The sequence below is a fragment of the Phyllostomus discolor genome, chromosome 1 (genome assembly GCF_004126475.2).
Source record: "Phyllostomus discolor isolate MPI-MPIP mPhyDis1 chromosome 1, mPhyDis1.pri.v3, whole genome shotgun sequence".
In the NCBI taxonomy this organism is placed as follows: domain Eukaryota; kingdom Metazoa; phylum Chordata; class Mammalia; order Chiroptera; family Phyllostomidae; genus Phyllostomus; species Phyllostomus discolor.
In genome coordinates, this window is record NC_040903.2 from 56,506,651 (window position 1) to 56,532,640 (window position 25,990).

A 25,990-nucleotide genomic window follows, 5' to 3' on the forward strand; every position below is an offset into this window, starting at 1 on the left:
AATTTGTTTTAGATGTACTTTGAAATTCTTCCAGATTTAAAGTTCTTATAAGATTTATTAAGTCAAAAAACTCAAGACTAAGAATTTATTTGGAATTGAAGTCATGTTTACCCATTTTGAAAAAAGGAAAACAAGATAAATATATCTTTTCATATGGGTATAAAATCTTTATATTTTATATATTTTGATCTTTGGTAAAAGCATAATGGTCTACTGTATCTAATTTAGGTTCAGGAGCAGTAATTTTTGGCATCATTATTTATACAATAAAGGCACATGTATCGTGTTGATAGTGCTGCTTCTAATAGCTCACTCTTAGCCAATTTACCATTATTTATTCGTTTTACCTAATGATATTAAAAAAATCCCTTACAGTTGTGCATAATTCACACTTGTAAGCACATAAACCTCAACTTTAAAATAAAGCTATAGTTTTTATTAAATGCAAGTTGAACTGGGTAAATTTAGTCACATTCTGGCCTCACATCACATCTGGATATAGCCCATCAACAATGCTCCTTTCTCTAGAGGAGTTTCAAATTGGATAATGCATATTAAATGGATTTCTTCCTGATTATAAATTAGTTCCCTTGTCCTGATTTTTACTTTACAAATGTTGAGAGGTTCTTTTTTAACTTTCAGAACAGTATTTGTATGCCAAAAATATGAAGAGTCATTTTTGTGGGTTGGATAATGTTTATATAGAAATAGCTCTGATGAGCAATACTTGATACATTGCCTAATTAACTATCTGTCAGGATTCAGGTTCAGTGAGGAACTAGGAAAGATGTGACATAAGGTTCAATATTTTCTCTTCCCTCCAGGTCTTGAAACAGTTGCCTCCAACCCTGGAATGCCTGTAAAGTGTCTAACTTCTAATCTACTCCAGTCTAGGAAAAGGCTGGCTACATCGAGTGCCAGCAGTCAGTCCCACACTTTTTTATCCAGTATGGAATCTGACTGCCACAGCAGCCCCAGATGGGAAAAGGATTGCCAGGTTAGAGTGAAATTTATCTTAACCATAACCAATTATGTATGTGAAGTTAACAAGAGAAACATGTTTTACCTTTTTGTTTAAATTCTTTTTGGAAATGAAACTGTTACGTGAATAGCAGTCAAGGTAGTCTTTATTTACCTTTACATTGTGTTAAATTCTTTTGAAATATCTATTTCTCATTCAAATGCGATTTTTTTTTTAAGAGAATGAAGTTTCTATTCACTCTCCAAGAAAGGAAAGGAAAGTATGGAGAGATGTACCAGCCTGAAATTATTCCCACTTTATATAATGAGATTCCAAATTTTTAAATTTTTGCTATAAATTGATAGAATGTTTGGCTTCTATGCATCTATATAAACTTTATTTTTTTCAGTTCCCTACCATGACACAGATATTAGCTTGTTGATTTTTTTTAATGTATATCTTATTTTTAAACTTGCACTACCTCCTTTGTACTGATTTCCGCCAGTTTCTCATTTAACGAAATGGCAATTCTTCTGAGTCAGAGATAACTTTTAGACCACAAAGATAATGTAGATGTACCCTAAAAATTATCTATTCTTCCCTGGCTGGTGTGGCTCAGTGGATTGAGCACTAGACTGAGGACTGAAAGGTTTCTGGTGCAATTCCTGGTCAAAGCACATGCCTGAGTTGGGGTGTGGGAAAGGCAGCCAATCAGTGTTTCTCTCCCTCTCTTTTTCTTTCCTTACCCCTCTCTCTAAAATAAATAATTTTTTAAATAAAAGTATCAATTCTAAGAAAATTGCTTGCTAAGTGAATGAATTTACTTAGTTCTTATATTTAATTTAAATATTCTACCTTTCTCTTTTTAAAAGCAATTAAAGCTGAGAAGAACTGAAATTTTAAATTATAATAAAGTTGCCCTCATAAAATGCCAATAAAATAATGTCACATTAGAAGAATGGTAGTACACAAAGAATAAACCTTCTGTTTGATAAAATAATTTGGACTGTATTTGCCCCTTATTCTCAGTCTTATAATTTTCTTTATTATCCTTGGATGTTTGCATTTTATAAGTAAGGTCAAATTTTTTAGTTAAGGCAGGATTTCTCAATTTTTTTCTTCTCTCCTTATAGGCCACTTTATAGATAATATGTATATGTTACAGAATAAACCAGATTTACATTCCTAGTACAATTATTTCATTTCTGTCCTATTCAAGAAAAAAATATACTGTTTCCACTAGACACAGCTTTACCTTGTTGCTCCTACTCCTGGATCCCCGAGGAATGCAATGATTATATTCTGGTGGTTCCTCTCAAGTTGGTCAACAGAAGAGCAAGGGACCTCGATAAGCCCTGTGCTGATCCCCAAATGCATCATTTTCTGTGCTTAAAGATCAATGAGTTGTAATTCAGGAATTTTCTTTGATTTATGACTAAGTGCTCTGTGTTATTACTTACTTTAAAAAGTTTAATTTTCACATGTCAAAAATTGTCACTATTAGAGTTATTGAAGATTCCCTCTGAGTAATCATGTAAAAATCCTCATTACCAAGCACCAATGTGCAATATTAGGTACAAAGCTTTGATCACCCAATAGCTTCTGCAGATGGTTGGAATTCAGTTTTCAAGGAAAACACTTTGTTATCCTTGTTGGCAACTTGTTGACAATGGATTTAACTCCTGTTATTTTTGGTTTCTCATTATAAATTACCACTAATTTATCCTTACCCATATCATCTTGGTTTTCTTTTACTTGTTTGAAGTGATACATGTTTATATTAATAATATTTTTATCTATAATTTCCCATTAACTATATTTATATCAAGTCTTATACATTTTGAAATTCAAAATAGAATTGTCTATACTCCTATGCAAAGCAGATATATGCATAATAGAGCCTTCCCCCAAATTTCTCTGAACATGTTGCCTGCTAATTTGTTCTATTTAAATAACATATAATACACCATCAAATAAGTATTATAGAAAATTTGATTTACATTTTAGACCAGTGTTTCACTCCAAATAGTGTATTTAAATGTATACTAAAATTTTTTATATTGCTTTTAGTTATCTGTTATCATTGTTCTTTTGTTCCATTGGAAAGTGGGAATAGGTACCATAAATAGCTTATGGGATCATTTATTCCACCTAAGTGGGCAGAGGTTTAACACAGGTTAAAGAATCTCAGCTTCATATAACTAAAAAAGGTCCTTCCCTTTCCCCTTAGGAAAGTGACGAGGCATTGGGCTTTACAATGATGAGTTGGAACACGACTGAAAAGCCTTTATGTACAAAATCTACAAATGCCATCAAGATCAGAAGTTTCAATAAGAAGGATCTTGAGTTGGCCCTGTCTCCCATTCAGAACAGCAGTGCCATTCCTGATAGTGGAAGCTCTTGTAAAAACCTTGCTAATAACTGCTTCTCTGGGAAAGTTTCTTGGGAAGCAAGAGAACTGGATATAAATAATATTAATATGGCTGCTGACACAAGACAGTCTGGTTTTCATCAGCCACATCAGGAGCCTGTGGATTCTGATGGTATTACTGAAGAACACCTTGGGAAAAGAAGTGTTAAGAGACATTTTGAGTTAGTTGACTCCAGTCCTTGTCAGAAAACCATACAGAATAAAAAAAGTTGTACAGAATATAAACATAGTAATGAAATGAGAGATTGTTATACAAATCAAAATACAAACTTAACCACTGAAATTCAGGGCCTTAAGCTATCAGTATATAGAAGTCAGCAAAATGACTGTGCTAATAAGGAGAACATAGTTGATTCTTTTATGGATAAACAACACACACCAGAAAAAACACCTATCCCAGTGATAGCAAAAAACCTTATGTGTGAACTGGATGAAGATTGTGATAAGCATACTGACAACTTAAGTTCTAGTTTTCTGTGTTCTGATGATGACAGAGCTTCTAAAAATATTTCTGTAGATTCTGATTCATCTTTTCCTGGAATTTCTATAATGGAAAGTCCACTAGAAAGGCAGTCCTTAGATCCAAATATTAGCATCAAAGAATCTTCTTTTGAAGAATCAAATATTGAAGACCTACTTACTGTACCACTCAGCTGCCACAAAAGTTCCTTGCCAAAAGATGACTCGAACCCTGCTGTCCAAGTCAGTAACCAAAAAACATTAGCACCTTCTTCGGAGGTGTTGACAACATTAACCTGCTCTAAAAGAAATGCTGTAGCTTTTCGAAGTTTTAACAGCCATATTAATGTATCCAATAACTCAGAACCATCCAAAATGAGCATTACTTTAGATGCAATGGATATGTCGTGTGCTTATAGTGGTTCGGACCCCATGGCCATAACCCCTACTCAAAAGGAAAAACCCTACTTCTATCAGGTATGTTACTACTTTCTAACACTTGTTCTTTGAATTGTAAAAGAATAAATTATGAAGGCCAGACTCTTGCCTGTCCTTCATACAATATTATGCATGTAGTCTTATAGTCACTATACAATATTAAGCATGTAGGCTTGTTTTACTGGTCAGAAATTTCTGGATTGTTGAAAGTTTCAATGCAGAAAAGTAAAGCTAGCAGTCATGTTTATTGTTCTTAACGACAACACCACCTTCATTCATACTGCTCTATATACTTTCACATATTTACATTCACATACTTATAATCACATATTTTCACTTGATCCCAGAAACAGTGCGTTATAAAAGTAAAGTCGACCATCTTCTAAGCACATGTTTAGATAATCTCTTTTTTACAGAAAAAAAATGAAAGTATACATTTTAATTCTTATTTTGTTTTTATTTTCTAACCCTTTATCTTTTTTTTCTCCCCTTATGAAGAAACATAATATAAAAAGTGGAAACCTGGAATTCAGAGTTACAAAACTTGGGTTTTTTATTCAGAACTCACTGGGGGACTTGGAGGCCTTTACCCTCAGAGCCTCTGTGCACCACCTGTCTGTAGAATATAATGATACCTATTCCTGCTGGTCTCACAGAGTCCTTGTGAGACAACTAAATATCTTAAAAACTCAAATGCCAATTAGCACAAGAGGTTATTTTTATTTAGTTCTACCTTATGTATTATCCTAACATTTCAGTCATTTGTCAGCCGCAGCCTCCCTCGTTGACTTCTTAGGCTTGCATTATTCTATGCTATCAAGAGGTTTTTCTTGCCAACTTTTTTATTGTTTCTTGTGTATCCAGATCTTATTGACCATAGTTGGTGTTACCTAGCCTTTGGAGTATCATTAGATATAAGGGCTTTTTATAATTATACTTAGTTATGAGTCCTTCTTCAAAGCTGATGAAGGACTTGAATATGTTCTCCATGCTAAGCAGCTTCACTCTTTTGTTTTGGCATTTCTGTTCACTGTAAAAGGAATTAATTGTCTTTTAAAAACTCTTTTTCAATAGCAGACCCCAAATCAGGTCAAGTCAGGAACTCCATATCGAACTCCAAAGAGTGTAAGAAGAGGGGCAGCCCCAGTGGACGATGGGCGAATTCTGGGAACCCCAGACTACCTTGCACCTGAGTTGTTATTAGGCAGAGCCCATGGTAAGGCACATGTCTTGAGTTTTTGAAGTGTTATCTATCACTACATTTCCTTTTCTTTTTAAAAAGATTTTATTTATTTTTAGAGAGAGGGGAAGGGAGGGAGAAAGAAAGGGAGAGAAACATCCATTGGTTGCCTCTCACATGCCCCCCAACTGGCCCACAACCCAGGCATGTGCCCTGACTGGGAGTCAAACTGGCCACCCTCCATTTCCCAGGTCAGCGCTCAATCCGCTGAGCCACACCAGCCAGGGGTACATTTTCTTTTGAGGTAAAATTGTTTTACATTTTTTGCTACTTGGATTACCTGAAGTAGAAAATTAAGTCATGCAGTTGTCTCCTGTATGTGACATTTGTTACAAGGAAAGAAGACATGCAGCCATTTGTTCTTTGCTTCTGGTACAGTCTCAGTGATCTAAAGAAGTCCCACCTTTCACTCGCTGGTTGTCTTTGCTCTAACTGGCTCCTCAAGTCTGTTGTAGTTTTGGCTCAAAAATACATAGTAGCCTAAAATTCTGTCCAGTCTGCATAAGACTTTCTGTCTAGAGTGTATGTACCCTCGTTTACATCTTCACCAGAAGGGCCAAGCCAGAGACAAGCCATCCTTCAAAATGCAACATAAGAATGAAAGGATGGCATATTCACTTACCTTATTTTCCCTTCCTACATCTAAAATGTACTGTATTTGTTTCCTGGAGTTACTGTAACAAAGTACCACAAACAGGGTGGCTCAAATAACAGAAGTTATTGTCTGAACGTGCTGGAAGCCAGAAGTCGAAAAAATCAAGGTGTTGACAGTGCTCATGCTCTCTCTGAAACCTGTAGGGGAATGCTTTCTTGCCTTTTCTTAGCTTCTATTGTTTGCTGGCAATCTTTGACATTTCTTGGTTTGTAGATGCATCACTAATCTCCTCTCTTTATGTGATGTTCTCCCTGTCTGTGGTCACACGGGTGTGCTCTCCTAAGAATGCCAGTCAAATTAGGGACCCACCCAACTCCAATATGACTTCATCGTAACCTAACTATATCTGCACGGACCCTAATTTAAATGTAAAATTCAGAGGCCCTCAGGGTTAGGACTTAAAGTTTTTTCAAGTGGGCATAATTTAACCCACAGCATAACCCTGTATTCTACTTTTTGGTATTAATCATTTCCCTTTGCTTTGGACTCTTTGTGAGATCATCTGTCTCATCTTCCCACCCCACTCCACAACTTTCATTTTTGTTCCTCTGCTGACTTTTTTCCTTAGTCTAAAAATTATCTTCCACCCTTATCTTCCCCTCACTACCTAACTTCTCAAAGCTTGCTTTTCTTTGCCTCACCATTTTTGCTTTGGCAATCTGATTATTTATTTTTATTGTTCAATTACAGTTGCCCCAGTTTTCCTTCATTACTCTCCCCTGCCCTACCAACCCCTACCTCCCATATTCAAACTGCCTTCCCCCATTGTCTTTGCCCCTGGGTCCTTTATACATGTCCCTTGACCCAATCCTTCCCCTTCCCTCCCCCCATTGTCCCCTCACCCACTCCCCTCTTGTCACTATCAGTTTGTTCTTTGTTTCCCTATCTCTGGTTCTATTTTGCTTACTTCTTTGTTTTGTCGATTAGGTTCTACTTATAGGTGAGATCATACGGTATTTGTCTTTCACCACCTGGCTTACTTCACTTAGCATAATGTTCTCCAGTTCTATCCAGGCTGTTGGGAAGAGCAGGAGTTCCTTCTTTCTGCTGCTTAGTATTCCATTGTGTAAACGTGCCATAGCTTTTTTAATCCACTCATTTACTGATGGGCACTTAGGCTGTTTCCAGCACTTGGCTATTGTTAGTAACACTGCTATAAACATAGGGGTACATAGGTTCTTTTTTTAAAAAATATATTTTATTGATTATGCTATTACAGTTGTCCCATTTTTTTCTTTCCTTTGTTCCCCTCTGCCCTGCACCCCCTTCCAACCAGCATCTCCCCACCTTAGTTCATGTCCATGAGTCATACATATAAGTTCTTTGGCTTCTCCATTTCCTATACTATTTTTTTTAATCATTGTTCAAATACAGTTTTCTCTTTTTTTTATTTTAATCAAACTATTCTTAATACTATTCTTAACCTACCCATGCCTTTTTTTATGTACCAATTATGCTTCTTATTCCCTGTACCTTTTCCCCCAATTCTCCCCCCTCTCTGATGATAACCCTCCATGTGATTCTCATTTTTGTGATTCTGTCCCTGTTCTAGTTGTTTGCTTAGTTTGTTTTTATTTTTGTTTTTTTAGGTTCACTTGTTGATAGTTGTGAGTTTGTTGTCATTTTACTGTTCATAGTTTTGATCTTCTTTTTTTAGATAGGTCCCTTTAACACTTCATATAAGGGCTTGGTGATGATGAACTCCTTTAACTTGACCTTATCTGGGAAGCACTTTATCTGCCTTCCAATTCTAAAGGATAGCTTTGCTGGATAGGGTCATCTTGGACGTAGGTCCTTGCCTTTCATGACTTGGAATACTTCTTTCCAGCCCCTTCTTACCTGTAAGGTTTCTTTGGAGAAGTCAGCTGGTAGTGTTATGGGAACTCCTTTGTAGGTAACTGTCTCTTTTTCTCTTGCTGCTTTTAAGATTCTCTCCTTCCCTTTCATCTCAGGTAATGTAATTATGATGTGCCTTGGCGTGTGTTTTCATGGGTCCAACTTCTTTGGGACTCTCTGAGCTTCCTGGATTTGTATGTCTATTTCCTTTACCAAATTCAGGGAGTTTTCTTTCATTATTTTTTCAAATAAGTTTTCAATGTATTGCTCTTCCTCTTCTCCTTTTGGCACCCCTATGATTCGGATGTTGAAATGTTTAAAGTTGTCCTGGAGGTTCCTAAGCCTCTCCTCATTTTTTTTTAATTGTTTCTTCATTCTGTTCTGGTTGAATGTTTATTTTTTCATTCTGCTCCAAACCGTTGATTTGAGTCCCTGTTACCTTCCCTTCACTGTTGGATCCCTTTATTTCACTTTTCATAGGCTTCACTTCTTCCTCTATTTTGCAACCATACTCAACCATTTCTCTGAGCCCTGATTACCAGTTTTTTGAACTCTGCATCTGATAGGTTGGCTATCTCTTCATCACTTAGTTCTGTATTTGGAGCTTTGAGCTGTTCTTTCATTTGGGCCATATTTCTTTGTCTTAGTGCGCCTGTTATATAGTAAGGGGCAGAGCCTTAGGTATTTGCCATGGTAGGGCAACCCCCATCACTACATTGTGGCACTGCATGTGGAAGAGGGGTCAGAGAGGGAACAATGCTGTTTGCTCAGCTCTCACCTGGCTTTCAGTCACTTCCTCTGCTACCCACAAGCAAATTGGGTCCCTTCTGGTGCTGATTCCTGGTGGGTGGGTTTGTGTATGTTGTAGGACCCTGTGGGTCTCTCCAGTGAACTCTCCTGTGAGGCTAGGGGTTTTTCCTGCCACCACAACCCCCACAGGTTTTTATAGTCAGGGGTTTTGAGGTTTTATTTCCCCATGCTGGAACCCTTGGTTGTGCGGTCTTACTCCCCAGTTGTTCCTTCCAGTTTATCCACATGCAAATGTGAGACTGCCTGCCACCACCTCGCCCACCTTGGTCCTCCAGCTGCCACCTTGCTGCCAGTCCTTTCCACTCCAGCTGCCCGTTTCCGCCCCTCCTACCAGTCTGGATGAATGTTTCTTCTTTAACTCCTTGTTTATCAGACTTCCATTCAGTTCAATTTTCTGGCAGTTCTAGTTATTTTTTGTTTGTTTGTTTTTAAATTTGTTGTTGTCCTTCTTTTGGTTTTGCAAGAAGGCAAAGTGTATCTACCTACACCTCTATCTTGGCTAGGAGTCTCTGCATATGTTCTTTTGAATTGGTGTTTCAGGATTCTTGGCAATCTGATTATTTAACTGAAACTTTTATTAGCAGTCACCTGTGATGTCATTATTTACAAAATACCAGCCTCTTCTCAGTCTCACTCCTCCTATCTGTATTGCTACTCCTCAGTTCTTTCCTTAGCTCTTGTAAATATGGAGGTTCTTCATGATTCTGCTCTGGATCCTGTTCAGGTGTTCCCTGTTAATCTCATCACTCCCATGACTTCAGTTGGGCCTATGCTAATGTTTCCCAGTGACCAATCTCTAGTCCTGACTTTCACCTGGCAGCAGACACATGGCCTTAATATCTAGTCAGTATTCTACAGGTCTTGCAAATGCTGCCTGTCAAAACCGTACTTGTTATCCAGCTCTCACTTCCTCTGTTCGTTATCTCAGTTTCACCATCTTTGTGGTGATACAGGGACATTGTAAGGACATTGTCCCTACATTCTGGCATTTAAATCTCTGAGTTGATTACATCTCTGCAGTATTTCTTCTTGCCTTTTCATCTCTGCCACTGTCTCTGCCTCATCTTTGCCTTTTGATTATTTAATAGCATTCTTTCTGATCTCCTCAATTTCATTTTATTGTTTATAATCATTGCTACCAGAGTTTTCCTTTTTCCCCCATATTTGTTGTTTTGTTTCCCTGATTGCAAATTTTTCTACATTTTATTCAAAAAAAATGAAAATGCTCAGATAGCCAAGCAGTGTTGCATGTTGCAGTCTAGATTTGGATTCAATTCAAGTTGTTCTCTTCCTGTGCCTATACTCCCTTGCCCCACTTTTCAAGACCAGAGTCCAAGGTAGGAAAGACCACAAGCAACCCAGAAGGCAGCAGCACAAAATCTAGATTTTTCTTAAAATGTAACGTGGTTCATGCTGCTTCCCTCTTTGAAAAATTATGGCGTCTCCTTAAAAGCGACATTAGTGATCATTGCACATGAAGCTCCAAACTGTCCTACTGGCCACATCTCTCAAAGAGATTCGTGTTTTGGCCTTATAATCCCATTCCACCCCTTAGACACAGTATTTTCAAATTTTCCTTATGTTGCACGAGTATTTTGCCTTAGTTTTAAAAAGCCAGTCCCCAATCATCTTCATGTTCAATTTCTTCTCATTGATGATCAGTTAAGTGTCACCTCTTCCATGATGTATCCTTTAACCAATTACAGAGATTTACTTTTTCATTGCCGTATCACTTAAGTAGAAACTGTTTAGCCCTGGCCAGATTGTTCAGTTGGTTAGAGCATCATCGTTAATACACCATGGTTGCAAGTTCAATCCCAAAAGAAACTATTTAAAACTTATGTCATTCACCTATGTTATAATTATTTGTTATATTTTTCTCTACTACAAAAGCTTAAGAAAGTTTCCCAAGACTAGTGTCTAAGGTTTCCCTATAGATAGCACTCCATGAGAATTCCTGGGCAGCACTCAGCACTGTTCTGAATAATCTCTACCTTGTTGCAAGTGGACACACTTAATATTCTCCTTTATTAGCCAAAGCAACTAAGTTCCTCTGGGCACTTAACTGATTTATGTACAGTGTCCTTTTCACTTAGTCACAGATATACTAGGCCATTTACTATATTATAATTTGTATGTTGTCTAACTTAGGATATATTATGAAAGTAAGCTTCAAATGTAAAGATTTACTTTATTAGATCTTGCCACTATTTTAGTGGGACATCTAGTTACCTCAGCTAGATAGTGATATATTTTTAAGTTTTTATTTTCTATAAAAGTAATTTAATACATAGTTTATAAAATTTATAATCAAAAGGAGGAAAAAATCAGCTCCCTATTCCCTACCTCTTCCCCCAGGCCCCAGGGGCAAGTCACTTAGTGCCTATGCTCCATCCTGTACACATACCTCTCTGTTTCCTAGCATCATGCTGAGGCACAACTACGACTCCTCTGATGCCCTCCACCGTCTTCCCCTCAACAAGCAGACTTAGGAACTCTGGCCAGAGTCTCCCGTAGCTTCTTGTGCACATTTCTGTTTCAGTTCTCTTAACATTGTGTTAAAATTACCTGTATTGTCTCTCCCAGAGCAGGCTATTTTCTCCTGAGGAAAAGCTCTCTTTCTTATTCATCTTTGTACCCCTTATATCTGACACAATCCCTAGTATCTAGTTCAATGAATGATGTGAGAATGAACTCATAATTTGAATACAATGTACCTAACTACTCTTTTCTTACATACAGGATTTCTGATTTCGGGTGAGTGAGCTTCTTTTTAAGTAATATGGCAAAGCACATTAAACTGAACAGTCAAAGTATAACTAGATCACATGGCAGAAAAAATTTTTTTTCATTTTGGCCCACATATGAAATATAAAAATGAAGTGTCTTCTGTTTTCTGAGCAGAAAGACATCCAGAGAGGTTGCTTTTCTCTGAAAGCAAATGTAGGCATCTGACATTTTTTATGACTTTTAAAGGCAGCAAAGAGTGAAGATACGGCTTTTTTAATTGCAACAGAGGAAATGGGCTTGATAAAAATATTAGAATTAACAATTACAAAAAGGCTGGAATTTCATAAATCATTTAATTCCATTATTATTAGAAAATAGGCATAAAGAGTATCTACACAAATTACAGAAGTGGGTTGTGAATTAGAAAGTAATGTAAAGTAAGTTCTCTTTCTCTGGCTAATGCTATAATTGCTAGGATTGGTGACAATATATGATCTTATTAGACTTTGACTCACATATATGGATATGTGTGACATATCCATGGAGAAAGCATGTATGTTTTTGACATGAGTACATGTTGGCTGAACTGGGAAAAGGGTCCTAATTTCTAACTTGAGTAAAAGAAATAAAATTTATGTTTTTTTCCTGATTTCCCCCTACTTTTCTGTTGTTTAGTTGTATCATTGAATCAATTGAAATACTTTCTCAGTACTGCTTAAAAGATCTCCTAACAGAGGTGGCTTTTATGTTTTTGTAGTGATTACTATAGAAACATACTATTACTATTTGCATCTTGTGTTCTCAGGGAAAGTGGGGTTGTTAATGGCTTGCAGGTGAAAAGGCATTCCATATGCATGTGACTTTTTCCTAGTGGTGGATTCCACAGTGCTTTCCTGCATGTTATGAAATGGAAGGGCAGTAGTTGTTCAACCACAGTAACAGCGTTTGTGAAATTGCATTTAAAGAGTGATTTCCAGACAAATGTAGCATTAGACTACAGTCCCCGTTCTAAGTTTACATTGAGGTTAGCCATTTTTGGACTAAAGTTAACCTTTGCTCAGTAAACACCTTATTCATAGTCAGAACTAAACAAAAGTGTGCATCAGATTATACAGTCATCTTTAAAATAATCCTTTAAAACATCTTAGTATATAAATGGTGCTTTCAATAAAGATATTATGTAGAAATCAGTTTTTCCTATTTATTAAGACATATCCTAATTACCTCAAGCTATAGTTTAAGAGAATATTCTTTGTTAAATTAATTTGTCTGTCTGTGATCTTAAAAGGAATAAAACCCATGGAAACACTCTGTAAGTACAGCTTTCTATAATTACCAGGCTATTCTCCAATTAGTGTAAATGTTGATACCTCATCTCATACATTTGTGAAATGAGTAGGCATGGAATTGTCTTACTGTTATTTACCAATTTGAAATTGAGAAGTACTGTGACTGTTATAGAGAATAATCTTTAGATTAAATGCATTCTTTGATTGTGTTTTAGGATTTAGAACAAGAAACTATCCAGAATATCAGAAGTTATTAATAAATGACCAAAGAAAGCTTTAACTTTCCTTTAACTAGCTGTATTAATTGCTGATCTAAACTTCTTAGGAACTAGAGAAAGTAATTGCCATATTGCATAACTGAAGGTCATTTGACTTTTTGCACCCAATGAAGCCAGAAGTAAGCCTCAGGAAATGAATGCTTTGATTGTGCCCAAATAGCCATATATTAATGGTCTAGTTGGTCAAACATTTGTTGAAAATGCTTGCAAGTTCAACTACTTACTCTTAAATTCCAGGTCCTGCGGTAGACTGGTGGGCACTTGGAGTTTGCTTGTTTGAGTTTCTAACAGGAATTCCCCCTTTCAATGATGAAACACCACAACAGGTATTCCAGAATATTCTGAAAAGAGGTGATTCTTTTTATCCTATTAACACAGATTAATTTATCTCTGTGTATTATTTTGAGCAATGATCAAGAGGCTTATTCATATTTGTAGATATCCCTTGGCCTGAAGGTGAAGAAAAGTTATCTGATAATGCTCAAAGTGCAGTAGAAATACTTTTAACCATTGATGATACAAAGAGAGCTGGAATGAAAGGTAAGGCTTCGTATTAATAAACCCTTTAACCCATGATTTGTTTCAGCAGGTGAATGTTAATACTGATACTAAGTTCTAGTACAATGCTACAGATAATCTGACTATTAAATTAGTTTAAAAAGAATTTTAGTCTGTTTTTGCCCTCCAGGTATCCATTGATACATTTGCCCTTATTGTACATTAAAATTTAATGCGATCAGGTTGTAATAGTCACTCACTGAATTTTAACCTCAAGTAGGTACCTGAAACAATCTTATCCTGTCAATGTCTCCGTTTATCAGGGCCTGATAAAGTTAACGATCTACAAATACAAGAAATATTTTTTTACCATACCAAAATTTTAATTCTATAATGTCTAGCTGCTTCATTTGTGATACCCTTATTGATTGACAAATGTTTCAGGTGCCAGGTTACATTTTGATCCATTCAGTGGATTTTTCCCACTGCAAGGGATATGTTAAACTGCAGTTTTGAACCTCTGGTAAATCTCATCAATTGCCCTAAGACCCTTTTTGCCCTAGGACAAATAAGCATTATGTCACAGAGTACATTTCCATGTGAAGTAGGAGGGTATGTTTAGAAAATTAAGCCATAGTAATGTCATTTGCATCAGCTTCTGGGTATTCCCTCTAATAAGATCCATTGTTTGTTTCTTTGGTTGGTTGGTTGGTTGGTTGGTTGGTTGAACAAATGCTATAGAGTGACCTCTAGATGCCAGACAGTGTTGTTACAGGTGCTAGAGGTTCCCTACAGATGAACCAGACTAAAATCCCTGTGATTTTATGTTCTAGTGGAAAGATAGAAAGTAAATAAATACAACCATGACATAATGCCATCTAGTTGTAAGTACCATGAAGAAAGATAAAGCAGAGTAAGAGAATACAAAGTGTGGCAGATTTTTTTTAGATGGAGTGGTTAGTAAGACCTCTGTGAAGAGTAGAATTGAAGCAAAAGCCTGTGTAAAGTGAGGGTACAGATATTTGACGACTGATCGCTAACACTTACTGTAGAAGGATGCTCAACTAGGGTGATTTTGCTCCCCAAAAGACATTTGGTATTGTCTGGATCTGTTTTGGGTTGTCACAACTGTTGGGAACGTCCTACAGTGCACAGGACAGTCCCCACAACAAAGATTTATCTGGTCCCAAATGTCAGTTGTGCTGAAGCTGAGAAACCATTGTTTGGCAAATTACTATAATATACTGTGATTTGCTCAAATTAAGTAGAGACAGAAGAAAAGTACCCTTACCAATAACCTCAGATTTTTGGTTGTTTAATGAACAGCTCATATAGTGAAGCCAATGGTAGGAATATTGCTCAGGTAAAAAACAGTGGCTTCAGCTGTTTGTTTAGTTGATCGTAACCTAGATCACAACTTGTTATAGATTCAGTTTAAATGAACAGCTATGATGAGAAGGTCATAAAGCATCGCATCACATCCAGATATCACAGTTTAAGAGTTACTACAATAAGTAACTCTAAAGTAATCTATGCTCGGGTATGTATTTTGAAAAATTAAAAGACAAGTTCTCTAAACAAAAACTGTCTTTGCTATTTTTATCTCTTCCTACCAGTCTCTCAAATGAGGAAAAAGGCAACATGTAGACACACAGCTTTCCCAGCCCACCATCCAGCCCAGCCCCAGTGCAGACCCATGATTCTTTGTCGTCTGTGTAGTCTTCTCCCAATACTCTCCTCAAATTTGGTTGCTGATATTTTTAGCTGTTTACTGCCTTAACTGCCACTTTCTGTTCTTGTCAATGTCTTGATTGTTGCCTTATGAAATGAAGGATTGAAAGGGGAAGTTAGGTCTCGTAACAAAATACCACGAAGTGATCAAAAGAGCATATTTTCATTTTAGTCTGTAGAAGGAAATAAATAGGAAAGATGACAGGTATCGAAAATGCAGGGAAAGAGATAAGCAAAGTTGAGATTTTATAAGTGGAAGCAGTACTGTACTGCTAGGTGGTTAGTCAGTGTGTTGTGAAGATGCAAGTCAGTGACATCCTATATCAAGTGATGTACAATATGATGCAGAGTGTGTCACTGAGAAGGAAGTAATTGAATAGAAAAACAGACAAACAAATGCCTATGAAAGTGGCATAATTAAGTAGGGGAAGATAGATGTGTGGCAGTGTCCTTCATTCCTGCTGAAGAGTACTTGCTTAGATGATGATGTCGTAATATTCTTTTTTGTTTTATATTTTTCTAAAGAGCTGAAACATCATCCTCTCTTCAGTGAGGTGGACTGGGAAAATCTGCAGCATCAAACTATGCCTTTCATACCCCAACCAGATGGCGAAACAGATACCTCCTATTTTGAAGCCAGGAATAATGCTCAGCACCTGACTGTATCTGGATTTAGTCTATAGCACAGAAGCCTGCCCTTAAAGTTTACCTTGTCTGATAGGATAAGCTAGCATAATTATATACTCCTTAATACTGGACTGATTTAAAGGGGAGGAAATCATTTTCCCTGGATCAATGAGCTTTCAATATATGTTACAACTTCCACAGAGGTAAAAGGCTATCAAGAATATTATCAATAATTTATCTTAATCTCTAAGTTGTATATAGATCTTCACAGCTTCTTATTTATTTTGTCACTGCACTTTATGAAAATTAATGCAACAATAAAACTAGAATGGCACTACCACTTTAGAGGAAGTGAGACTTAAGCTTGATTTTCTTTCTCATCTGTTGATTTCAGTCCACCATTCAGTTTGGTGTTAAAATAACAAACGCCGTACAATTTCATCTTAATGTAACTTATTTATTTATACATGATTGCCTCCAAGAACTGTCATCTCAAAGGCAATCCTTTAAGAATGAATTTGTGACCTCAAAATGCAGCTGTAAATTTCCTTCACCCAGTAGTACAGCTTTTTGGGGGGATGAGGGATGAACAAAAGGACTTCTTATGAATACATTTCTCTTTCTGGACTGCTTCTGATACTTTCTCTACGATACATATTTGTTTAAAATAGTACTAGGAAGCTTAGGTGTGATATACTGTAGCAATTTTAACAGCTTGTTCAGTTTTAATAAAACATGATGGTTTACATCTTAAAATAATTTGTTTAAAACATAGGCAGCATTACCAGAGACAGCCTGATCCTTTATGAAAAATTTACTTTAGCTTAATAAATGTAATTGTAACATACTTCAAGTATATTTATTACTTGTCAACATCATTCTTTTACACACACACACACACAAGATTCAGCTTCATGGGTCATATGTTAAATTCATTGAGGCTTTCAGCATACTTACCTCGTAACAGAGCAGAGTTCAAATTTAAATGTACCATATGTAAATTTGCTGCTAATCTGTTTAATACTATTGTTCCTTTTGCACTTGGATTTGTTTTTACTTTCCATTACTGTCCCAGAAAGAGCCCTGCTAATCTAGTTGAAAAAGCTAGTACAAGTGTAAAACTTAGTGAAAAATAAACCATTATAGTTATGCTATATAATTGAATCCAAGGTTTAATATTTTTACTGAGCTTGTTTTGGTAATAACTACTTCAATTTAATGTTCCTAATAGTCATTTCTTCTAATAAAATATTTAAAATAAGTTATTAAAACTTTGTTTAATATATATTATATCTTTCCCTTAGGTAAAAACATAGGATAATTTATTGTTCTTATATGGCATGTATATGTTTTTTATCCACACCTGAGGACACTTTTCTTCATTTTGCTTTTTTAGAGAGAGGAAGGGAGAGAGAGAAACATTAATGCAAGAGAAGGTTTGCTTGGTTGCCTTCAAACACACCCAGACTGGGGATCAGGAATTGTACATGTCTGAACTGGGGGTCACTCTCGTTTGTACCTGGACTGGAGATGAACCTGCAACCTAGATGTGCTCCCACTAGGAATCAAACCCACATCCCTTCAGTTACTGGATGGTGCTCTAACCACTGAGCCACACAGGCCAGGGTTCTTTTATAATATATATATTTTTATTTTTATTTTTCACACTATTTTTTCAGATAGATTTTTTTTAGATTTTATTTATTTATTTTTAGAAAGAGAGGAAGGGTGGGAGAAAAAGAGGAAGAGGAACATCAATGTGTGGTCGCTTCTCATGCATCCCTCACTGGAGATGTGGCCTGCAACCCAGGCATGTGCCCTGACTGAGAATCGAACTGGTGACCCTTTGGTTCACAGCCCACACTCAATCCACTGAGCTATACCAACCAGGGCGTTTTATAATTTTTTTAAGTAGTAGGAAGAATAGTGGCTGTGGAATCAAGCACAAACAGTCTAAACTATTACTGTACCACATAAAAGACCTTGGGCAGGTAAAACTCTAAGCTAGTGATTGTTTACTTATATAGGCAGATTAAAAATAAGAAACTAGCAAAGAAAAATTAAAAATAACAATAGGATTTAAAAAAAATAATATGGACCAAATCATTTCCTTAATAGAACTGCCCAGTATTCTAATATTATCAGGTACTTGAAACATTACTGAATAATTCGGAAAATGTACAGGGATCCTGTTCCCAGGGCAAGTGCCCATGTTGTTAAGTGGAAGTTTGCAGTTATGGACCTAGTGTGTGCAACTATTGTCACCTGGAACTGTGCATGCTGTAGTGGTGTATACAGGGAACAAGTGATTTATTATCTAAATTTAAACCCTTTAATACACCTATTAAGATGTGGTGGGTTCAAAAACTGGTTAAGGAAAAACCTGAGGCTTCCAGTCAACATGGCTGAGTAGGTGACATTGGTACTTTCATACTCCCACAACTACAACTACATCAAAATTAACTAAACTAAACAGCCATCATTGAGAACCACCTGAAGTCTAACTAAACAGAAGTCTTATAACTAAGGATATACAGAAGCCACATCTGAGACTGGTAGGAGGAATAGGCAAATCACACACCCACATGTAGCAGTTAAAAACAGGGAGGGAGCCCTGGCCAGTGTGGTTCAGTTGGTTGGAGTGTTGTTCCATATATTGAGCAGTCACAGGTTCAGTTCCTGATCTGAGCACATACCTGGGTTGTGGGTTTGATCCCCAGTCAGGGTGCCTACAAGAGGCAAGAAACTGATTGATGTTTCTCTCACATCAATGTTTCTCTGTCTCTCCCTTCCTATCTTTCTATAAAACAATGAAAGAATGCCCTTGGGTGAGAGAAAAACAGGGATATTTCTGCTGCAGATGTTCACAATGAGCCTCCCAGAGTCCCAGCTCCGCACTAAGATCTCAACACCTGGGTCTCAGTGCCAAGAAGAGAAGTCCCTGTAACTTCTGGCTTTGGAAACCAGTAGACATTGTGGCTCAGTAAGATGGAGGGTGGCTGGAGAGCTAGGCTTTCTTCTTAAAGGAGCCATGCATGGACTTACTCAGACTCACCTGAGCTCTAGCCCTGGGGCAACAGCTTGAAAGGTTCCAGGGACATATGGGAGGAACTAAATTGTCTGACTTCAAGGAAAGGGCTCCAGGGTCAGCTTTCTCCCAGACTGAAGTGCTGGCAGAGGTCATTGTTCCTTTGCTGAGCTCTACCCCAGCAGTCCCAGAGCCATATCTGAGTCTCTGTCTACCTGGCTAATGCTGTTTGCCCTGCCCTGGTGATTCCCTAATCCAACTCAATGTGTGGATTACCTAAGGTGATTCTAGTGGCATTTCCAAACAAACAGCCTGTCTTGGCTCATGCTTCAGACAAAGTTTCTCAAAGGCCCACAAACCCCAGGCAAGAAATGACTGGCCTCAGCCCTGTACCTATTGCTAAACAGCCCTAAGCCTGGAATTAATGGCAGTCAGCCTTGGGTCACAGCTTGGTGCTTCCAGACACCTCCGAGCCTAGACCAAGTGGTAGCAATCTGTAGCTCTTTGTAGCTCAGGTCAATTGGCCCAGGCAGGGCACAGGCAGTGGTTGACCTTCGTCTGTACCTCCTAGGGATCTGCTGAGTGTACCCAGTGGACATCTTCAGATTACAACGGAACACCACCTAACCTCCTCAATTAGCAACATATTCAAAGGGCTGACTCAGCTGGCACCAGAGCCCTGCTGAAGTGAATCGGTCTGTGGGGTGGGCCCTGCACAGCAACTCCTCCACTGTAACCACCACTGGTCCTTGCAAACAAATTTCCTGTGAGTCAGTGCCTTCCACTGGTGTGCTAACAGCAATCAAGGCTCAACTACAATAAATGGGTACACACAAGAGGGGTGCACCTGGGATGCCCCACTCAGGTGACCAGGGAGGCTGCTCACTGGGCTCCATAGGACACCTACTGCATAAGGCCACTCTACGAAGCCTGGGAGATGTAGCAGCTCCACTTACTACATAGAAAAAACACAGGGAGGCAGCTAAAATGGGGAGTCAAACATGTTCCAAATGAAAGAAAAGGACTAATCTCCAGAAAAAGAACTAAACAAAATAGACTCAAGCAACTTACCAGATGTAGAATTCAAATCACTGGTTATAAGGATGCTCAATGAACTTAGAGGAAGTATAGATCAACTCAGTGAGAACTTCAACAAAGATGAAACAAAAATGGAGATTAAAAAAAAGAGCCAGTCAGAAATGAAGAATACAATAACCAAAATGAAGAGTACACTAGAAGGAATCAACAGATTGGATGGAGTATGGGATCAAATTGGTGATTTGGAAGATATGGTAGCATAAAACCCCCAATCAGAATAGCAAAAGAAAAAAAGAATCCCAAAAAAATGAAGACAGTTTAAGGGGCCTCTAGGATGACATCAAACATACCAACATTTGCATCATGGAAGTGCTGGAAGACGAAGAGAATAAAGATTGAAAATCTATTGGGAAAAAAATGAAAGAAAAGTTCCCAACTTGGTGGAGGTCATAGACACACAAGTTCAGACAGCATAAAAAAAGAACCATACTAGGCTTGATGGGACTGTAGTTCCCAATCCACACCACACCCTTTGTCATGTAACAGGGCAGTGTTCCCATTAGAGTAGCTGTTACAAAATTTCTATTCCATTGATCTTGGACTCGCCATCTGACCTTTGGTCAATGGAAGGTTAGTAGACACTATGCATGCTGGATTCACATAGGAAGAGGAGACACGTGGAGCAGAGCGGTACTTAAGTTACAGCCTACAGCTTTGAGAAAGCTGAGCACAGCACAGGAACAGCCTACCCAGGGATACAAGAGCAAGGAAAAAATACCACTAAACCATTGGGTTTTAAGGTCATTTGCAGCAAATATCTTTCCTATACTTACTAACATTAAAATTTTAAACATTGGGGCAAAGTACAGATCCTATGAGCATCCAAAGAGGAAGGAAAAAAGACTGGTGTGAAGTAATAGAAATATATATATATATATATATATATATATATATATATACACTAGATACACACTTTATATATATATATATATATCTTTATATATATACACATACACCTCCAGTTCCTGCTACAGAGCTCCTAAAATTCCAAATTTCCTAAGTGATAAAGAACATTTGGGACATCTTTGGGTCTAATAGCTGGTCTTTGATTCCAGTTACTGACACAGGGCTCCTAGATCCCTTGAAATTTCCTGGGTGATAGCAATGTCCTTTGTTCTAAGGTGGTGACTCTGGGTGAGCTCCTGGATGGGGCTGGTCACCAGAAAGACCAAGCCACGATTAGAAGCTTGGAATTTTCAGCCCCACTCCTCCATTCTCCAGAAAGAAGAGAGAGTGGAAATGGAGTTTATGTTTGATCATGCCTACATAATGAAGCCTCCATAAAAATCCCTATAATACAGAGTGTGGAGAGCCTCCAAGCTGGTGAACACGTGGAGGTGCTGGGAGAGTGGTGCACTCTGGGCCAGGAAGCTCCACACCCCTTCCCACATACCTGGCCCTACATCTCTCTTCCATCTGAGTGTTCTGTATTCTTTATCATATTTTTTATAGTAACCTGGTAAGCAGCAAGTGTTCCTGAGACCCCTGAGCCACTCTAGCAAATTAATGCAATGCAAGGAGAGCATTGTGGGAACCTCCAATTTGTAGCCAGTTGGTCAAAAGCACAGGTGAGAATCCTGACTTGTAATTGGTATCTGAAGTTAGGTAAAAGGATGCGACTGAGCCCTTAACCTGGGGGATCTGATGCTTACCTGGCTTAGTCCCAGAATTGATTTAAATTCTAGAACACTCAGCTGATGTCATAGAATTGTTTACTGGTGTGAGGAAAAATCCACACAGCTGGTATCTGAAGTGTTGTGAGTACGAGTAGTGTAAGAATAAAGGGAAAACACAGGAGAAAGATAGTTTTTTCTACACAATTGGTTTTTAGAAAGAAGCATCTGACATGTCTTCAAACTTCTTAACAGTTACAACTGCAAACAAAAAGGCAACAGAGCAACATCTTTAAACTTTTGGAAGAAAAAATAAAAACATTTTTACACATGTAAAGTCCCTAAAGACGTCCCTCCTGTGCACCCTTACTCAGAAAGACACGAGAAACAACGATAAAATGCTGTGCAGGAAAGGGAAATGATCATAGGTTAACAAATTGCTCAGCTGTGAAGAGTCTTTGCACAGCCTCAACAATGTGAACCCTGAGTACTGACCTAACCATAAATATAACACAAATGTGTTAGGAGACCTTTCTCCAAGGCTCTCTTACATTTCTGTATATCCTGTGAGTGAGGCACTGGCTTCTCTTCATTCTGGACCATCTTTTCAAGGATGCTTGTATAGTGAATGGCCTTGGAAGACAGAGATGCTATCTCCTTTTGCATAAATCCAGGATACTTACTAATATAATATAGATAAGGTTTCTCTCTGGACTAAAGTTTAGTCCTGCTTATTACCCATCATAAGAGATTCAGGTTCCTAAAGTCAAGGTTCCTCTCCTGGAAGGTATGTGCAGGTGTCATCTGGCTTCTTGGCATCCCCCCATGGGAACTGGGTATTGGAGCACCAGTAAAAATGCTGATACCCCTACCTATCAATGTTGTTATGTGGAACAAACTCTCCTTCCTTCTACTGGCCTCCATAAGCCTGTGGCAGGCAAACTTGTTAGTCTGAATGTCGCATACAATCTTAGACCCTCCACAGTTTTTAACAAACTACCTTTCAAAGGTGGGTACATGAACAGGATACACATGAGCAGTGACTGTCAAGGAAGGAAAAAGAATGACATCTTCAATTTTGGTAGAGAGAAGTAAATAGATAATGCCTAAGACAGAAATATCAAAAGCAGCAGTTGAAACATACTTGTTTTATTTGAGCCCTGGAGGTAAGTAACAAAACACTTAGCCAAAAATGATAAAAGTAGTTGCCTCTGGGGAAGAAAAATGTGGCAAAGTCCTTGAGAAAAGGGAGAATACCCAGAGGATGAGTGGAAGAGACCAGCTCTGGCTTAAAAAAAAAAATCTGTATTTTTGCACCAACACTGCCAGTGTCCACCTCTATAAAAGGGATTTGGATTTTCATGTCTTCTTGCCCTGCTTCTATAAAAGCACTGACAGTGAAATAGCCAAAATTATTATTATTACCATCACAATAGCTATCAGTTATGAAGTACTTACTGCATCCAGGGCACTGCTCTCTGTATTTTAGATGTATTAACCCTATTACACACTATTCAAATTTTACAGACAGGGAAACTTAAAAAGGGACTTTCCCTTGATTGCAAAGAATTCGAACCTAGATAGTCTGTCTCCAGAGCCTGAGCTCAGTCCTGAGAATCAAGAGCTACTTACACTAGTCAGGACTCTGGTTACAAGTAAACGTCAGAAACCTAACCCAAACTACCTTTTACAAAATGGGAATTTCTTGTGCTGGCTTTTGCTCAAGTTGGTTACAGCGTTGTCCCAATACACCAAGGTTAGATCTACAGTCAGGGCACATACAAGAAACAACCAATGAATGCATAAATAAGTGGAACAACTAATTGATGTCTCTCTCTCTCCTCTCTAAAACTCAATTAAAAAATAGAACTTTCTTAACTCATATAAACAAACTGTATAAAGAAAAAAATAAAGAAAGGGGTAATGATTCAGAGTTAAATGGATTAAAGGACTTGAACTCATTGTTTCTGACTTGTCTAAGTTCCTAGGTCTAGAAATTGGCCTTATTATCTACGGTTCCTCCAAGTGGCAGGATGTATGGCCCCAGAACCCCTAGGGTAATAAACTAACAGGCTATAATTCAAAAAGAAAGACTGCAATAATGAGATACCACTCTACACCTATAGTATGGCTGAAATCCAAAACATTAGCAACACCAAATGCTGACAAAGATGTGGAACAACAGGAACTCTCATTTGCTGCTGGTGGGAAAACAAAATAGTATATCCACTTTGGAAGACTGTTTCTTACAAAACTAAAAACAACTTTACTATATGGGTCCAGCAATCACACTCTGCCATTTACCCAAATGAGTTGAAAAAGTTAGACCACAGAGAAATCTACACAAGGACATTTATAGCAGCTTTACTCATAATTGCTAAAATTTGGAAGCAACCAAGATGTCCTTCAATAAGTGAATGGATAAATAAACTGTGGTACAAATATACAATGCAACATTATTCAGTGCTAAAAGAAATGAGCTGTTTAACTCTGAAGTCAGCATACTATAGAGCATGGGCCAAATCTCACCCCATGCTTGTTTTGTAAAGTTTTACTGAAACACAGGCATAAAAAAAAATAAGTAAAAAGAAATGAGCTATAAAGCCATGAAATTATAATGAGAAACCTTAAATGCATATTGCCAAGTGAAAGGAGCCAATCTGGAATACCTTAAATAAAAATGTAAATTTCTGTATAAAAGGGGTCTGTATGGCTATATTCTGTATGACTCCAACTACATAATATGTTGGAAAAGGAAATGCTCTCTCTCAGCTTCATGAAATGAATTCAGACAATAACTGTGCCTCACTGATGGTCACATGCACACCCCAAGGACCATCCCTGTGGTCAGTCAGAATGGGATATGCACTGGCCAGGTTTGGGTTATGTGCCCATTACTGGGGCTTGGGGCAGGGCAGGAATGGGCATAGCTGGGTGTTCCATTTAGCTCCATTTAGTGCCATTCCTCCCCAGAATCACCTGATTGGAGTAGCAGAGGAAAAACTTTCCAAGGGGAGGAAGGAACAAAGAAGAGTGGTGCTCTCATCACAAGGTGAAAAGGGTGCTAGGCAGAAAAACAAACACACACAAAAACGCAATAGCTACACCCTCACCTATATTATGTATAAATTTAACAGATTTTTTGTTTTTAAGAAGGAAAAGGACATTTATCATTTTCCAGCTTATAAAGTGTGGTACAGCTGGGAAGAAGGATTAATGGAGAGAAACTCAGTGAGAAAACAAGGGTTGAGAAGCAGGGGAAAAAAGACCAAGAAAGAAGAGAACAAGGGGGCATTGAAAACCAAAAAAAAAACATGGCCTCTCCTACCATGTGTGGGCAAAATTAAATTTATATATTTATTTTTAATTTGTTTTTTACCCTCACTGGTGGACATTTTTACATTGCTTTTATAGAGGAAGGGAGTGAAACACTGATGCGAGAGAAAAGCACTGATCAGATGCCTCTCATATGCACCTGGACCAGGACTGACCTGCAATCTTTCGTTATGGAATGATGCTCCAATTTTCTGGTTATGGAACAATGCTCCAACCAACTGAGCCACATCGGTCAGGGCTATTTTTTTTAGGTTTTATTTACTTATTTTTAGAGAGAGGGAGGAGAGGAGAGAGAGGGAGAAGCTTCAATGTGCGGTTGCCTCTCATGTGCCCCTTATCAGAGACCCGGCCCACAACCCAGTCATGTGCCCTGACCAGGAATCAAACCAGCAACCCCTTGGTGTGCAGGCCAGTGCTCAGTCCACTGAGCCACACCAGCCAGGGCACTATTCTTAATTTTTAAAAAAATTTTTTCAGTTATTGATACACACAGAAACATCGATTTTAGAGAGTAAGGAAGAGGGAGAGAGAAACATCAATTATTGTTCCACTTATTTATGCATTCATTGGTTGCTTCTTGCATGTGCCCTGGCCAGAGATCGAACTCGTAACCTCGGCATATCACGACACTGTAACCAACTGAGCTATCCAGATAGGACCTAACTTTATTCTTTAAATAATATTTTTATAGAAAAAGACATAGCCAATGAGACAGGAGGAGGGTCCTGTGTGAGACTTCCAAGAAGTTACAGTTTCCTGATAAGGATCTTTGCCTGCCTGTAATGTAGACCTTAGACCTAGCTATACAGCAGCCATCTAGCAAGACTGAAGACAAAAACCACATACTAAAGAAGGCAGAACAGAAAGAAGGAATCTCATGGCATTGCGGAAGCACCTTACCAGCTCTAGACGTCCTGCCTCCAGGCTCCTTG

The 25,990-nt window shown here is 38.0% G+C and overlaps 1 protein-coding gene across 3 annotated transcripts in view; it reads left to right on the forward strand.

The window, feature by feature from the left end:
• MASTL (microtubule associated serine/threonine kinase like) overlaps positions 1 to 16,920 on the forward strand; it is a 34,443-nt gene extending 17,523 nt beyond the window's left edge. The window contains exons 7-12 of one of the 3 annotated variants that reach the window (XM_036022878.1): positions 825 to 997; positions 3,192 to 4,328; positions 5,364 to 5,505; positions 13,365 to 13,453; positions 13,566 to 13,667; positions 15,882 to 16,920. In XM_036022878.1, coding sequence (XP_035878771.1) covers positions 825 to 997; positions 3,192 to 4,328; positions 5,364 to 5,505; positions 13,365 to 13,453; positions 13,566 to 13,622 — 1,598 coding nt within the window. In that variant the 3' untranslated portion in view covers positions 13,623 to 13,667; positions 15,882 to 16,920. Of the gene's footprint in view, positions 1 to 824; positions 998 to 3,191; positions 4,329 to 5,363; positions 5,506 to 13,364; positions 13,479 to 13,565; positions 13,668 to 15,881 lie in introns of all 3 variants that reach the window. The other 2 variants (XM_036022868.1, XM_028507659.2) reach the window with 2 other exon arrangements.
• Positions 16,921 to 25,990: the final 9,070 nt, after the last annotated feature.